Source organism: Pongo pygmaeus, chromosome 9 (genome assembly GCF_028885625.2).
Source record: "Pongo pygmaeus isolate AG05252 chromosome 9, NHGRI_mPonPyg2-v2.0_pri, whole genome shotgun sequence".
Classification (NCBI taxonomy): Eukaryota; Metazoa; Chordata; class Mammalia; order Primates; family Hominidae; genus Pongo; species Pongo pygmaeus.
Window position 1 is genome coordinate 125383546 of NC_072382.2, and position 14332 is coordinate 125397877.

General features: G+C 47.6%; 1 protein-coding gene across 22 annotated transcripts in view; it reads left to right on the forward strand.

Moving 5' to 3' along the window:
* Positions 1–13312, forward strand: part of GRAMD1B (GRAM domain containing 1B) — a 267819-nt gene extending 254507 nt beyond the window's left edge. For 15 of the 22 annotated variants that reach the window (XM_063671524.1, XM_063671525.1, XM_054437570.2 and 12 more), the window contains 5 exons: positions 2007–2110; positions 2701–2904; positions 4000–4090; positions 7926–8033; positions 8340–11123. In XM_063671524.1, coding sequence (XP_063527594.1) covers positions 2007–2110; positions 2701–2904; positions 4000–4090; positions 7926–8033; positions 8340–8604 — 772 coding nt within the window. In that variant the 3' untranslated portion in view covers positions 8605–11123. Of the gene's footprint in view, positions 1–2006; positions 2111–2700; positions 2905–3999; positions 4091–7925; positions 8034–8339; positions 11125–11730 lie in introns of those variants that run through there. The other 7 variants (XM_054437572.2, XM_054437559.2, XM_054437566.2 and 4 more) reach the window with 2 other exon arrangements.
* Positions 13313–14332: the final 1020 nt, after the last annotated feature.

Sequence of the window (14332 nt, forward strand, 5' to 3'; positions counted from 1 at the left end):
TCCACGAGGACAGGAATGCCATTCCACTCACACTTTATTCCCAGCACCCAGCTGGGCCTGTACATATCAGAGTCCAGAGAACACTGATTGAGTGAATAATTAGTTCTGGGCACTGTAATGTGCTTCCAAAGGAAGGAAGAAATTTAGACCCTGACATTTTAAGAAACTTGTAGTCTAATTGAAAAGTCAAGACACACACCCATTTGAAAATCACCAGACGGTTTACCTGTACCTTAGACCAAGTTCTTTTCATTGTAAGGAGCCAAAAATTCACTGATGTAGTTCAAATAAAAGTTTAGTAAAAGATTGCACAGAGATCTCTTGGGCTTCAAGAAGTGTGCATCAGGAAGGACCTTTGTGCTTCGTGCCTATATTCACACATTTTGAGAGGCTTAGGCAGGAGGATTGCTTGAGCCCAGGAGTTCGAGACCAGCTTGGGCAATGTAGTGAGACCCTGTGTCTGCAAAAAAATAAAAGTTTGCCAGGAGTGGTGGCAAGTACTGTAGTCCCTGCTACTCGGGAGGCTGGGGTGGGAGGATTGCTTAAGCCCAGGAGTTCGAGGCTGCAATGAGCTATGATTGCACAACTGCACTCCAGCCTGGGAGACAGAGTAAGACCCTATCTCTTAAAAAAGAGGGCCTGCATCTTTTTCATTCTTTTGGCAATTTTGGGGAGTGGGGGGGTTGGGTGTTCTGTGCTTCCTCCTGAACATGTACTCCTCCTTCAGCCTTCCTTCTCTTCCTCCTTCAGCCTTCCTTCTCTTCCTCCTTCCTTCTTTTATTTCCCTTCCTTCTCTCTCCTTCCTGTTCTTATCCTTTCCTCCACAGTGCCTAGGTTTCTTAATTCCAGGTTCCTCAGAAGATCTTTCAGTTGCATCTTTTCTCTGCAGCCATGCAGAGGTAGCTGGTTGACCTTGAACAGACCATTATAGGAAGGTGCCCATCCCCGATGCAGTCAGCGGTTGTTGAGTTGGGGAGTGAGGTGTCTCCAAGTACAGGCACTCTCCCATTGGGACATGGGTGGAGGTGGCATCCCTGAGGAGGGGGATGAGGCCGGGTTGGCAGCTTTAGTCACAGGGTGGGATGGGGTAGGATGGATTAGCTGGGAGAATCTATTGGCAGATGCGATGAACCTAAAGGGGAGGCAAAGAGCAGGGCTGCTGCATAGGAGAGAATAGAGCTGATACTGCAGGGGTATGGGCAGAAGTGCGACCAGCGACTGGGAGCGAGAATGCTTGGAAAAGAGCAAGAGCCGGCGAGGTCTGGGGTGCAGTGGAGAGGCAGGAGCCAGGGCCGGCAGCAGATGATACTCTTTTTTTTTTCTGAGACAGTATCTCACCCTCTTCCCCAGGCTGGAGTGCAGTGGTGTGATCATGACTCACTGCAGCCTCAACCTCAACCTCAACCTCCCATTAGCTGGGACTACAGACATGCCCCTGGCTAATTGTTTTTATTTTTATTTTTGTAGATATGGGGTCTCACTGTGTTGCCCAGGGTGACTGATACTTTTAAAGGTTAAAGTGATAAAACCCCAGAACTTGACTTAGACTTTGAAGTCTCTGGAGAAGGAGAGAAGGACCCTGATGAAAGGATGAACCATCTTACTTTCTTTCAGTGTCAGTTTCTCAAAAGACTTTAACCTCAGGCAGAGCCTACCCTTGCCTGGCAGGCAGACTGCTGGGCCCTATGTGAGACCCCTGAGAGGAGGCAGTGTGCCATCATAAGAGAACTCTGGAGTCAGAACCCTAGTTTTTAGCCTTTGCTCTGCTTAAATATCTTACACCTCAGTTTTCTTTTCTATAAAATGGGGATAAATCCACCAGCTCCACTGACTTCAGAGGGTTGTCATGGAGATCAGATGATGAGATGGATGTGGAAGGACCTTTTAACTTGTAAAGTTTAGTACAAATGTGAAACGGCTTTGGCCTTAACTCCGAATTTCCCTTTTCCCAGAAGAGGCAGGTCCACCCAGGAAATGACTGATTTTGTGTCTCGCTTGCTCCTCAGGGTCTCCACAGAGCTACGCTATCGAAAACAGCCCTGGGGATTAGTGAAAACGTTCATCGAGAAGAACTTCTGGAGTGGGCTGGAGGACTACTTCCGCCATTTAGGTGAGCACTGCAATCCTTGCTGCTAGCTGGGCTGCAGAGACGGTAAACTGCACTGCGGCTGCCCACCGTTCAGGGGAATGGTATTGAGAATAGAGGCAGAGACTGAAAGGTGAAGTAGTTTCATGAGGTACCCACACCTGCTTCAGAAGTGGACACCAAATTTGGCATGTATGCGGACATGTGCATTTTTCTAGACTGTGTCTAGGATGTTTAGGAGATCATTGAGGGATCTATAAGACACCCCTCACCCCAAAAGGAACCACAGACCTAGTGATATAGGTGGCTCTGTGATGAGAAGTATTTGTAAAATGCCTGTGAATGCATCTATTTAAGAAGTGTATGCCCCAAATTGTATACATGAGGGTGTAGATATTGGGAACATATGGTTCCTTGCAATGTTGAACAACCCCAGAGGAAGGGTTTGACTGGGGCTGGGTCCCAGAAGTACCTCCTGAGGCTCATGGGCATCCCTGAGGGTCATCAACCCACCCAAACAACTTCCCAGAATACAGAATAGGAAAATGGTTCTGCAGAGAGTTGCACTGGAAGGCTGAAGGTGGCCTCTCCTGTGGTCCTTTTGTCTCTGATAGAGAGCGAGCTGGCCAAAACGGAGAGCACTTATTTGGCTGAGATGCACAGACAATCTCCCAAAGAGAAGGCCAGCAAGACTACAACGGTGCGGAGGAGGAAGCGTCCCCATGCCCACCTGCGAGTCCCTCACCTGGAAGAGGTGATGAGCCCGGTCACCACGCCCACAGATGAGGATGTGGGCCACAGGATCAAACATGTGGCAGGTGTGTGCCAGGTGGGGACAGGTCGGGTGGACTGAGCTTTGGGCTGGAGCTGCATGCCCACCCCAAGGCACACACACGCACACTCATTTTGCACCTTGGGTATAATTTGTGTATAATTTGAACATAAGTCACTAAATCTGAGGCTCCCAATGCTCTGTTTCTCTTTGCTCTTTAAGTTCCTCAGCCCCAGAAGCCCCAGCTGAACTCATATGTGTGCGCTAATTAACAAAAGCTGCCTTAGTGTTTATGCTTTCGTGTTGCCCTAGTTCCATGGCTACCTGCATAGGCTCAAGTATGAAGCTTCCAAGTTCTTGGGATATACACTAAGGAGATCCCACAGCTCAGACCACAGAGATTACCTCATTACACAAAGATCGGGGAGTCCAAGACAGTCCCCCTTCACTTCACCCCCATGGGCCAACCCAGGCTTGCCCTCTCAGGCCATGGACTCCCTTAGTATTTCTTCCTCTTCCCACCCAGCCATTCACATCCTTGTCTTTGCTGAATCCTGGAAACCTGGGACTCTAAGGGGCCTTAGAGACCAACTAATTGGGCTGGATAGGGACAGGGGAGGCAGAAGAAGAGGGGAGAGTGGGGGAAGAGGGCCAGCCTTCTGCATGCCCCCCAGCTTCACCCCTAGCACTTCCAGGTTACATGTTTTGCATTTAAGATTTCTGACTGACCTTGCATTTGAGTAAACTGACTCTCAGAGAGCTTACATGACTTGTCCACCATCATATAGCTTACTAGGAATGGATCCAGAGCCAGAAGCCAGACGTCTTTAGGCCTAGTCCAGTGCCACGTCCCCTCCCATAGCTGAAGATCCCTTTGTCCTGGGCCCGTATATCCTAGCTACATGGGCCTGTTGATTTTCTCATTTGTTCAATGATGACCTGACCCAACCAATGGCCTTGCCCTTGAGGATTTTACCTTCTCCTCTTGGAGAGCTGGCAGTCTCCGGCATATCGTTGCTGTCACGGTGTCATGGACATTTTTCCATCAGTCTCTGATGTTTGCTGTTTGACCAGTGTCCCCACCAGCAGTTGTTGGACTTGTGGGTCACCATGGTGATGGTCTCTTTAATTCTCCCCACAGGTTCCACGCAGACGCGGCATATCCCCGAGGACACCCCCAATGGTTTCCACCTGCAGAGCGTGTCCAAGCTGCTGCTGGTTATCAGCTGTGTGTAAGGGACTCTAGGTTCTCCTATTCTGCCCTCACCGCCTTCCCTTTCCAGCCGGGTGCCCCAGCCCTCGTCTCTTGAAGCATCTGAGCACCCTTACTGTTTGCCCTGGTTTTTGCTTTGTCCTCTAGTCTTCTCTGTCTGGATTGGTTGCTCTGCCTGTTGCTTACCTCTTCGCTTCTTTTTCTCTGCTTTGTTCAGCATTTACTGTATGCTAGGCCTTCAGAAGAAAATGCTTCATGCAGCATCCATACCCTTCAGGGTTTCAGTTTCAAGTGGGTGAGAGAGACAGAACGTTTGAAATTCCTGCACAGATGGTTAAATGCTAACAGAGAAATGCTAGAGGGCATTTTAGGAGTTCATTCCTTCATTAGATGTTCTGGGTGTCTACTCTGTGCCAGGCACTGGAACTGTGCACTCGTGGGGCCCACACATTGGCAGGGTAGCCAGACAAAATCAATGCCTACAATACAAGAAAAGTGGATGCTTATTTTAATGTAGACTATTTATAATAATTGCTATGACATTATAAAACAGTAGGCTCAGTAACTTGCATAGAAAGATGCTATGCTGGCTGGTTGCAGTGGCTCACGCCTGTAATCCCAGCACTTTGGGAGGCCGAGACAGGCGGATCATGAGGTCAGGAGATCGAGAGCATCCTGGCTAACATTGTGAAACCCTGTCTCTATTAAAACTACAAATATTAGCCAGGTGTGGTGGCAGGCACCTGTAGTCCCAGCTACTCAGGAGGCTGAGGTAGGGAAGGAAGATGAACTACTGATTCGAGGGACCGTATATGGTTGTGTCATTCACAGACATCTGGAATTTAGCAAAGCATTTCCAAAGAAGACATTCACAGTTCCGGGTATGTCTCAGGTGCCATAGGTTATCCAGGAAGAGGTGACAGATTTGTGCTGATGTGGTCCTGGAGCTCAGATAACAAGTGTAGGCTGCAGTCACTGCTTAATTATCCATAACATTACAGCCTTGGTGTGAATGAAAGCATCCATAGAGAGTATAGCGTGTGACAAAGAAGACAAGGTCTAGGATGGTCCTGGGGACCATTTACAGGAGGGAAAGCCATGAGGAACGTAAGGTGGACTCTTTCACCAACCTTAATATGTCACATAAAAGTAGATGCAAAATTCTTCTGATGACAGCATAAGAAACGAAGATATTTTTACAAAATTAAAAACAAAAGTAACTATTGGCTGGGCACGGTGGCTCACACCTGTAATCCCAGCACTTTGGGAGGCTGAGGCAGGCGGATCATGAGGTCAGGAGATCGAGACCATCCTGGCTAACACGGTGAAACTCCGTCTCTACTAAAAATACAAATATTAGCCAGACGTGGTGGCAGGTGCCTGTAGTCCCAGCTATTCGGGAGGCTGAGGCAGGAGAATGGCGTGAACCTGGGAGGCGGAGCTTGCAGTGAGCTGAGATCGCACCACTGCACTCCAGCCTGGGTGAAAGAGTGAGACTCTGTCTCAATAAATAAATAAGTAAATGAAAGTAGCTGTAAAACTAGTAAAAGTCGCACTTAGCAACATCAATTTAATGTGATTCATGCCATTGTTCTGTTAAATTAAATCTCTTGGATTGGATTTTGGTTTGTAGAGCACTGTAACCTCAAGTTAGTTCTGTGTTTAAGCTCTTTCTGCATTTTGACTTTAAGTAGAGAAGGCCTGCTCTCCTGAGCAAATTGTATAACATGTTATTAACTAACTTTTGGGTTTTGTAAGTTTAGAATGATCAGACTCTCTAATTCAATGCTGCAGGATCCAGGCCAAGTGTCTGCCAACAGCCTACACGTGGGACGGGCTGACACAGCACAGCTTGCCCTGTGTCTGGCAGGCTGTTGCCCCCACATGCCTGCTACAGTGTGACTCAGCCACCTCCTTTCTCTGTTTCGGCAACTGCGCAGCCTTCACTTAGACAGCACACAGGGGTATCCCTTGACCTTCACTTAGCACAGACAGGATTGCAAACATAAACCCAAATGCAGGCACCAGGATTGTGAGCAGGCTGTGCCGAAGAGGCAGGTGTTCAGATGACCCAGTGTGTGCTGCTAAAATTAAAGACCATGGCATTGAAATTCAACATAAAAGTTTTAAAGGCCTTGCGGACAACTCAGAGAGGCCTGAGAACACAGCAGCCCCAGAAATTTGTGGCTGTCAGTTTAAGGAAGACTACGTTCCACAGTACCAGAAGCACGGATGACAAACACAGTACCACTTGCACAGGCATAAGCTTTGAAAAGCCTAAGGCATAGCATAAGCTTTTCTTTCTTTGCTGGTCTTTTATCCATCTCTCTTTTATCTGTTTTTTTCTTTCTTTCTTTCTTTTTTTTTTTTTTTGAGACAGGTTCTCACGCTGTTGCCCAGGCTGGAATGCAGTAGCATGATCTCAGCTCACCCTAACCTCCCCTTCCTGGGCTCAAGCAATCCTCCTGCCTCAGCTTCCCTAGTAGCTGGGACCACAGGTGCATGTCACCACCCCTGACTAATTTTTAAAAACATTTTTTTGTAGAGATGGGGTTTTGCTATGTTGCCCAGGCTGATTTCGAACTCCCCAGCTCAAGTAATCCACCCACCTTGGCCTCCCAAAGTGCTGGGATTACAGGTGTGAGCCACCATGCCCAGCCTATCTTCTCATTTTTTGTCATCTTTCTCTTCTTATGTGTGTCTACCTCTCCCCCATTAATTATAAGAACTACCCTTTGTGTAGGGCCTATGGTGTGCCGGGATATTTTACAATATATTCCCTTTCATCTACAGAACAACCCCAGTAGGATAGGTATTACTGTCCCTAGGTTGGAGAAGCTAGGAAACTTGATCTAAAGTTAAGAGATTTTTAAGTGGTGATCCAGGGTTTTCATCCAGTTTTGTGTGTCTCTGGATCCTCTCTACCCACGATGATGTCTTCATGTCTTCATCCTATGAGCTTGTTATACAGTGATGTTTAGGCAGCCAGTGAGGCTGAGAGAAGGAGAGAATTTCTGCAGTCTCTCTATGACTCCTCATTCCCCACAGCCCCTCCAGCCCCTGGATGATCCTTGCCTCCCCTATCTCTCACCAGTTCTGACCCAGACTCTGGGAAACCTCAGCCTGTCCAGCTGGTATCAGGTTGAGGCAGGGAACTTTGCAGCTTGCGGGAAGTTCTGCTAACATCTGTAAGAGGTATCATTGGCAGAGCTAGGGAGCCACTGGAATTCCTCCTTCAGTCTCACCCTTCAGTTACGTCCTAAGGTTGGGTTAGTAGGGGAATCTTTTCTCAATTTAGCACCAATGAAATACTAAGAGTCTGTCTGTTGTTTTCTCATGCCCTGTCCTTGCTGGATCTTCCATCCATTGTGTCTTTGCTTCTAGTATTTTTTCTCATATACTCTCACTCGCTCCCAGGTTGATTTGCAGTGCAGTTTTCCCCTTCCCCACACTTGCCTGTTTCTAACCTCTGCCTCCTCCCCATTTTTCTTCCTTGCTCCCATTAGGATCTGTTTCAGGTACTGGCTCTATGATTACTCCTTTACCCCCTCATCTCTTTTCCTTCCCACCATACCTCTCTTCCCCCAGGTGCCCAGGTTCTGGGTGCCTGTGCATCTCTCCTTTCTAGTGTCTTCATCCCGTGCTCCTCTCCATGGCCCTCCCCCGTATCCTGGCCCGTCCAGATTAGGTTGCTTCTCTCTCTCTCTCCCTTGCTGCGTCCCTCCAGCTCACTCACTCACTGCAATGCTTTGGATGGCCCACTGGTCAGGGACAGCAGCCTCTGGGATGGGGGATGTCCTAGGCTCAGGTGACATCTCATTGCTGATATTTTTTTCCCCATGTCTCCTTCCTAGTCTGGTGCTGCTGGTCATCCTTAACATGATGCTCTTCTACAAACTCTGGATGTTGGAATACACCACGCAGACCCTCACTGCCTGGCAGGGTCTAAGGCTCCAAGAAAGGTAATCCTGGCCTCGTCCCCTCACCTCCACCTTCATCCCACCCAGTGCCATGACACCTGTCTCCCAGTCTCCTTGGGACTGCCTCACTGCCCTTCCCCATCCCTCTGGGATGAGCCCACAGGGAAACTCAGAATCTCTCCCTATAGTTTCAGCCCACTTCTGATCTGGGGCACAGGGGAACTGGGGGCAGTGAGCAGAGGACAAAGCACTCTGATGTGACTCTCTGTCCTTTAGGGGTCTGGGAGCCCAGGACAGTTCGCTGAGCATAACTCCAGCTGCTGGGGTACCCCTTCTTCTACCCCACAGGTTACCCCAGTCTCAGACAGAATGGGCCCAGCTCTTAGAGTCCCAACAAAAGTACCACGATACTGAGCTCCAAAAATGGAGGGAGATCATCAAATCCTCAGTGATGCTCCTTGACCAGGTGAGATGCCCCACCTTCTCTGCTTGCCCTGGTCTTTGGGAGCGGGGACTCCTTCCCTTATGCTGTGAGAAAGATCCTTGTCTCTATCACCACCCTCCAGACTTCTCCCTCCAATTCATTCTTCCTCCAGGCCATGCATTGTTCTAAAATGGAAAGCCTTCCTTGAGTGGGCTGCTAGAAATGCAGGTGTATTCTAAAAAATAAGAACAATAAAATGACCTACTGAATTTGCACCAGGAAAGCTGTAGTTTAGGTGGAAGGAGAACTCTTTTTATTTTTTTTTTTGGTAACCCATAACCATCTGACAAGCATTTAAACAGAACCCCCTCAACCTTTTTACAGAGATTTGTCTTCCCAGAGGGCATGTCTTTGAGTTTTTTCAAATGTTTACTGCCCCCTCCTTTGACAGTCAGTGGCACTGCACTGATAGTCTGGGAAGATGGCTGTACTTTGTCTTCTTTTCATAGCATCATCTTTGTCGTACAGTTTGCCTGTATACTCCCCCACAAAACTAGATCAACTATTTAGGCAAATCATCCTGAGGCAAAATCAATAATTAGCCTAGTTTCCTTGGGGGAGGGAGCTTCCTGCTTCCCCAGAATAGTTTAGTATCTTATAAAATATGCCTCCGTGTGGCTACCTAGAGAGCAGGAATCTGCCTTTGCTGTGAGAATTAGAAAATAATAGACTCAGGATAACAACTTCTCTCCCTAAAGAGTTGCCTTTCTGACGTTTTGTGACCAGCCAGAGATGGCATCCCAGCCTTGCCACTAACTAATTTTGTGACCATGAGTAAGGGACCTTGAGCTTCCGTTTCTTCATTTATAAAATAGGAATTGCACTCATAGCTTCATGGAACTGTCGTCAGGATTTGATGGCATGTGGGCAGTGCTCATTAATATTAAACTTTATTTCCTTGCATTGTTTGGTCTTAGCTCTAAGTAAGGAAAAAGAGGCCGGGCTTGGTGGCTCACGCCTGTAATCCCAGCACTTTGGGAGGCTGAAGAGGGCAGATCACTTGAGGTCAGGAGTTTGAGACTGGCCTGGCCAACATGGTGAAACCCTGTCTCTACTCAAAATATAAAAGCTAGCCAGGTATGGTGGCGCACACCTGTAATCCCAGCTACTTGGGAGGTTAAGGTAGGAGAATTGCTTGAACCTGGGAGGCGGAGGTTTCAGTGAGCTGAGATAGTGCCACTGCACTCCAGCCTGGGCAACAGAGTGAGACTTCATCTCAAAAAAAAGAAAAAAAAAGGGAAAAGAATCTTAATGCAGCTATCAGGACCCAGTTGGATGTGTTTAGCTTTGTCACCACACTTAAGGAGGGCATTTTTTTTTTTTTAACCAAAAGGGGACAAAAAGCTTAGTTAGGAGTTTAGAAGCCCTACCCTTTCAAGAAGGGTTGATGGAATTGAAGACAAACCCAGGAGAAGGGAACACGGGGGTGAGGAGAACAGGGTGGTCTTCAGACACCCAGGCCAACAGGTGTCAAGGGTTAGACTTACTGGAAAACTCCAGAGCACTGAACTAGGGCTAGAAGTTTAAGAAAGTAATTTTTCTTCATCATCAAATGCAAACAGCTTGTGGCTAATGCTGTCCAGCAATGGAACAGGCTACTGTAGAGAACTGAGATTCCAACATTGAAAGTGTTCAAGGGGTAACTAGATGATAATGGATAAAGAACTTATAGATTAAATTGGGGCAGTTGGACTAGATGACCCAGGGGTCTCTTCCAACTCTAGAATTCTATTTCAGAATGGGGCCCGTTAACTTGGGGGTTTGGGCTATCAGATTTATAGCCTAGTGGACTTTACCCTACAAGTGTTAAGAGAGTTGTTTTGTTTCAATCTCTTTAAAAGTAACTTTAAAAATAACAGAATGGCCCCCTCCTCTGTCTTGAGCAGAAGATATAAATGAACCAGAGATAAGAAAGTGGTAGATTAAGCAGAGAGACCAGACTTTCCCTAAATCAGTAACCATTTACCCCAGAAATGTTGTCTTATGTTGTAACAGAGCAGTTTACCCAGAGATAGTATGTAAATATGTGAATATTTAAATATGTGGTGGTATGATGGGCCATTTTACAATTCTCCTGCCAGGCTCCATTCTAGTCTCCCATTTAGACTGCAGTCTGTGACCTAAAGATGTTATTTTGCTGATATGGATACCAACTAGGAACCCACTCAGTTCTCTGCATGGTGCCCCTGGGTGCACAAGGGAAGGTTTAGACACAGTTCTAGTCCTAGCAAACATGAAACCAAGCAATGAAAGATGACTGCAGTCCAGAGCCCGAGTGTGCTGTGTGAGAGACCATGAAGGAGAGGGATGACTGGGAGCTGGAGAAAGTTTGGATTTGTTCTGAGCCTTAGCAGACGGGTGAGATTGGAATAGGCAAGAGCACAAAGATTCCCAGGCGGGGGGAACAATGTGGCTCAATGTACAAAGACAGGCATGTGGTATATTAAGGATCATCAAGGAAACCAGATGAAACAAGTAGATCAAGTCAGTGACAGCCTAAGAGGCTCTTTGTAGCAGTTGAACACTTCAAGAGAGTTCTTGATCTAGCACTGAGACCCAGTAAGCCTTACCCAAGGGCTTCCCCATGCTAGATTGTCTGTCTCCTTTCTTTCTTTCCCTCTTTCTTTCCTTCCTTCCTTCCTTTCTTTTCTTTTCTTTCTTTCTTTCTTTCTTTTCTTTTCTTTTCTTTTCTTTTCTTTTCTTTTCTTTTTCTTTTCTTTTCTTTTCTTTTCTTTTCTTTCTCTCTCCCTCTCCCTTTCCCTCTCTGTCTCTCTCTTTTTTTAAAAGGCAGGGTCTTGCTCTGTTGCCCAGGCTGGAGTGCAGTGGTGCAGTCATAGTTCACTGCAGTTGCAAACTCCTGGGTTCAAGCCATCCTCCCACCCCAGCCTCCTGAGTAGTTAGGACTACAGGTGCATATCACAAGGCCTGGCTATAATTTTTAAATTTTTTATAGAGATGGGGTCTCTCTATGTTGCCCAGGTTGGTCTGAAACTCTTGGCCTCAAGCGATGCTCCCACCTCTGCCTCCCAAAGTGCTGGGATTACAGGTGTGAGTCACCGCACCCAGCCTAACTGTCCGCTTTCTGTTTGAAACAGTGTGCGCTGAGAACCACCCTTGCTTTAGGTGCCCGACTCTTTTCAGCCCCATGGCGTGTTTGGAGGCCTGCCCTAGGCGGGTGTGGGGAGAGGGCTGCTCGGTGGAGAATCCCACTGGAAGCACAGACCCAGGCCTGGGGTGGGGTTTTCTGTCTTGCAGATGAAGGACTCACTCATCAACCTTCAGAACGGCATCAGGTCCCGCGACTACACGTCGGAAAGTGAAGAAAAGAGGAATCGCTATCATTGACAAGGCAGGAACAGGGTGGCTGCAAGAGGCCTGTGCAATACATGTACATAGACCATATAAATATATATATATAAATATATATATATACAGAATATAAATATATATATTATATACAGATTTTAAAAAAGAGATAATGCCTATGTACCAGGGAGAAGGAGCGGGCCCTCCCGCCCCCTGTGCTGGCCGGAGCAGCGTTTTCCTATAGTGGAGCAGCTGAGGAGGGCAGGAACCGCCTCTCAGCACCGACCTCCGCTGATCTCCCTCCTCCCACCCTCTGTTCCCCACCCCTTCCCTTGCTGGCCATTCTTGGCTTTTAGAAAGGAAATGTTGAGCCAAAGTTATGCCTACGAAGACCCTAGGGTCTCAAAAAGAAGTCTCAAGACGGCATTGCTTAAGGTGCTTCGTTCCCTAATCCCCTTTTGATTTGTTTCCAAAATAAAAGAGAATCTTTTCTTCCCTACCCCAGGCTTCCCCAGGCATTCTCTTGGGAACACAGAAGCCTCAAGGGAGCCCAGTCTAAACTCCTAGGGTTGGCCGCCCACTTGATCCGGACCGTACTGAGCGTCAGATGGAGAGGATGCTTGGAAAGCTAGGAAGGCTGCATTGTGGGGTGGCAGGCTCCTGAGACTCGTGTTCTGAAGGATACTCTCCTCCATCACTCCTGCACCTTCCTCCGACCTGTGTAGGGTGTGGACCCAGTAAGGGCTGGGAATTTCTTACTTTCCCACCCGCTTTCTCTCTGGTCTTCTCCCAGGCTGGATCTGGGCGAAGTGTCACTTTTTAGTGCCTAAAGTCCTATTGTTTCTCTGTGCCCTAAGAGCACATTGTTTATTAGCCAGGGTGGAGCGTTTTCGACCTTATTAAACCTCTTTTAGTGCTTCTAAGCAAGTCAGGTCTGTGGCTCTGAGGCCTTCACTTAGAGCTGTCAGTGTGATTTCCAGGATGAGTCAGGGTGTGCTGGGCCCTCCAGGATTTAAGAGAGGGAGAGAAGGCCCTCGCCACGTCCGGGGTGCAGGGTCTACCCACAGAACACTGTGAGTGGTGAGCACCAAGATGGGTTGCCAGCATCATTTGCTCTTAGAACGAACCAACATTAGCCAATGGAGACAACTGTCTGAGACAGTCTGCACATAGAAGAAGCATCTAAGCCACTGGAGGGAAGGATTTGGCAAAGGTGCATGTGTTTGGGCAGGAAAAGGCCAAGCGAAATCTATGCCCTAAGGGAGCCATTCCCAATCCTGAGTTTCTCAGACTTGGGAATGGGGGTTCTGGCGGGGGTTGGAGTACAAATCCTGCTCTGGTCTCTGGCCCCACAGAGGTGTAAGATCATTAAGGAGTAGAAGGCACTAGCTTCAAAGAGTGAGACATTCAGGGCCTTTTCAGCACTGGCCCACTAGCACCATGCATTTATCTGAATTCATGGGGCCCTCTGGGCACATTCATCATCCCTCATACACTAACTACTGTTTCTTCATATAATGACCAAAAGAGTCCCACCAGCTCCAGGCAGAGCTTGTGGAGATTCATGAAAGAGTCACAGCCAATTTGGCATGCAGAGCTCTTCAGTCTTGCTTGTTCTTCTCCTGGGCTTCTTGACGCAGGGGCAGAAGGAACCCCAGATGTCCCAGATGTCCCAGAACATCAGCCCAAAAGACAGAAGATTTTATCACTCATCTACCCCAAAGATAAAGTTGTATTTTTCTCTTAGAATGGGCTTTAATTCCCTGTGGCAATTACAGTTTTTGACTTTTCCATGTGAGAATAAGGCCTTGGTATTTCCCTAAGGGCAGGATCAGAAAACAGGAAGGTCCATGCCCAGGTCATCCTCCAAGGGAGGAGGGTGAGGAGGCTCCAGGTCATCAGCTAGAGTGGACATTCCTCCCCTAGAAGAGGACATGGGAGGAAATGCAGTTTCATGTAATCCCTGTGAAGAATGCCTGTGCCCACAGCCCAGTGGGTGCTTGTTCAGTTCTTGTCCAGGCCTTTGGGTGAGGGACACTGGTAGGGATCAAGGCTCATGGGCTCTGAGCCAAAGAAGGAGGCATGGTGCAGACTGCTGGAAATCTCCCTCTTGGCACAGCCAGAAGCCAAAACTATTCCCAGAAAGTTTTGAATGCAAAAATTGTAGATTCCTGAATTTATTCTATACATAATTATTTCCTTAAGTTATTTAATTATTAAAGGTGCCATGGTGGGACCTTTGTGATGACTTAAAAAGGGTTCTTTGTTGGGAGTCAAGTGACAGAGCAGACCTGGCCGCAGGGAGTTGTTCTACTTCTGCTCTACCTCTCAGGACCATTCCCAGGAGGAAAAGGTGGCAGAGAGGGCAGTACTGAGTATGTCAGAAGACCCCTCCTGGTTTTTTAGCGATTTGAACCCACTAGACAATGTGTGCACATAGGGAATGTTCTTTAAGAATCATGGATCTCTTGTAGGCTCTCTGTGTTCCAATAATTTTTTGACTATCATACCAGGAAAAAACCAACAACTCTGTTCATTCTCAAACAAAATC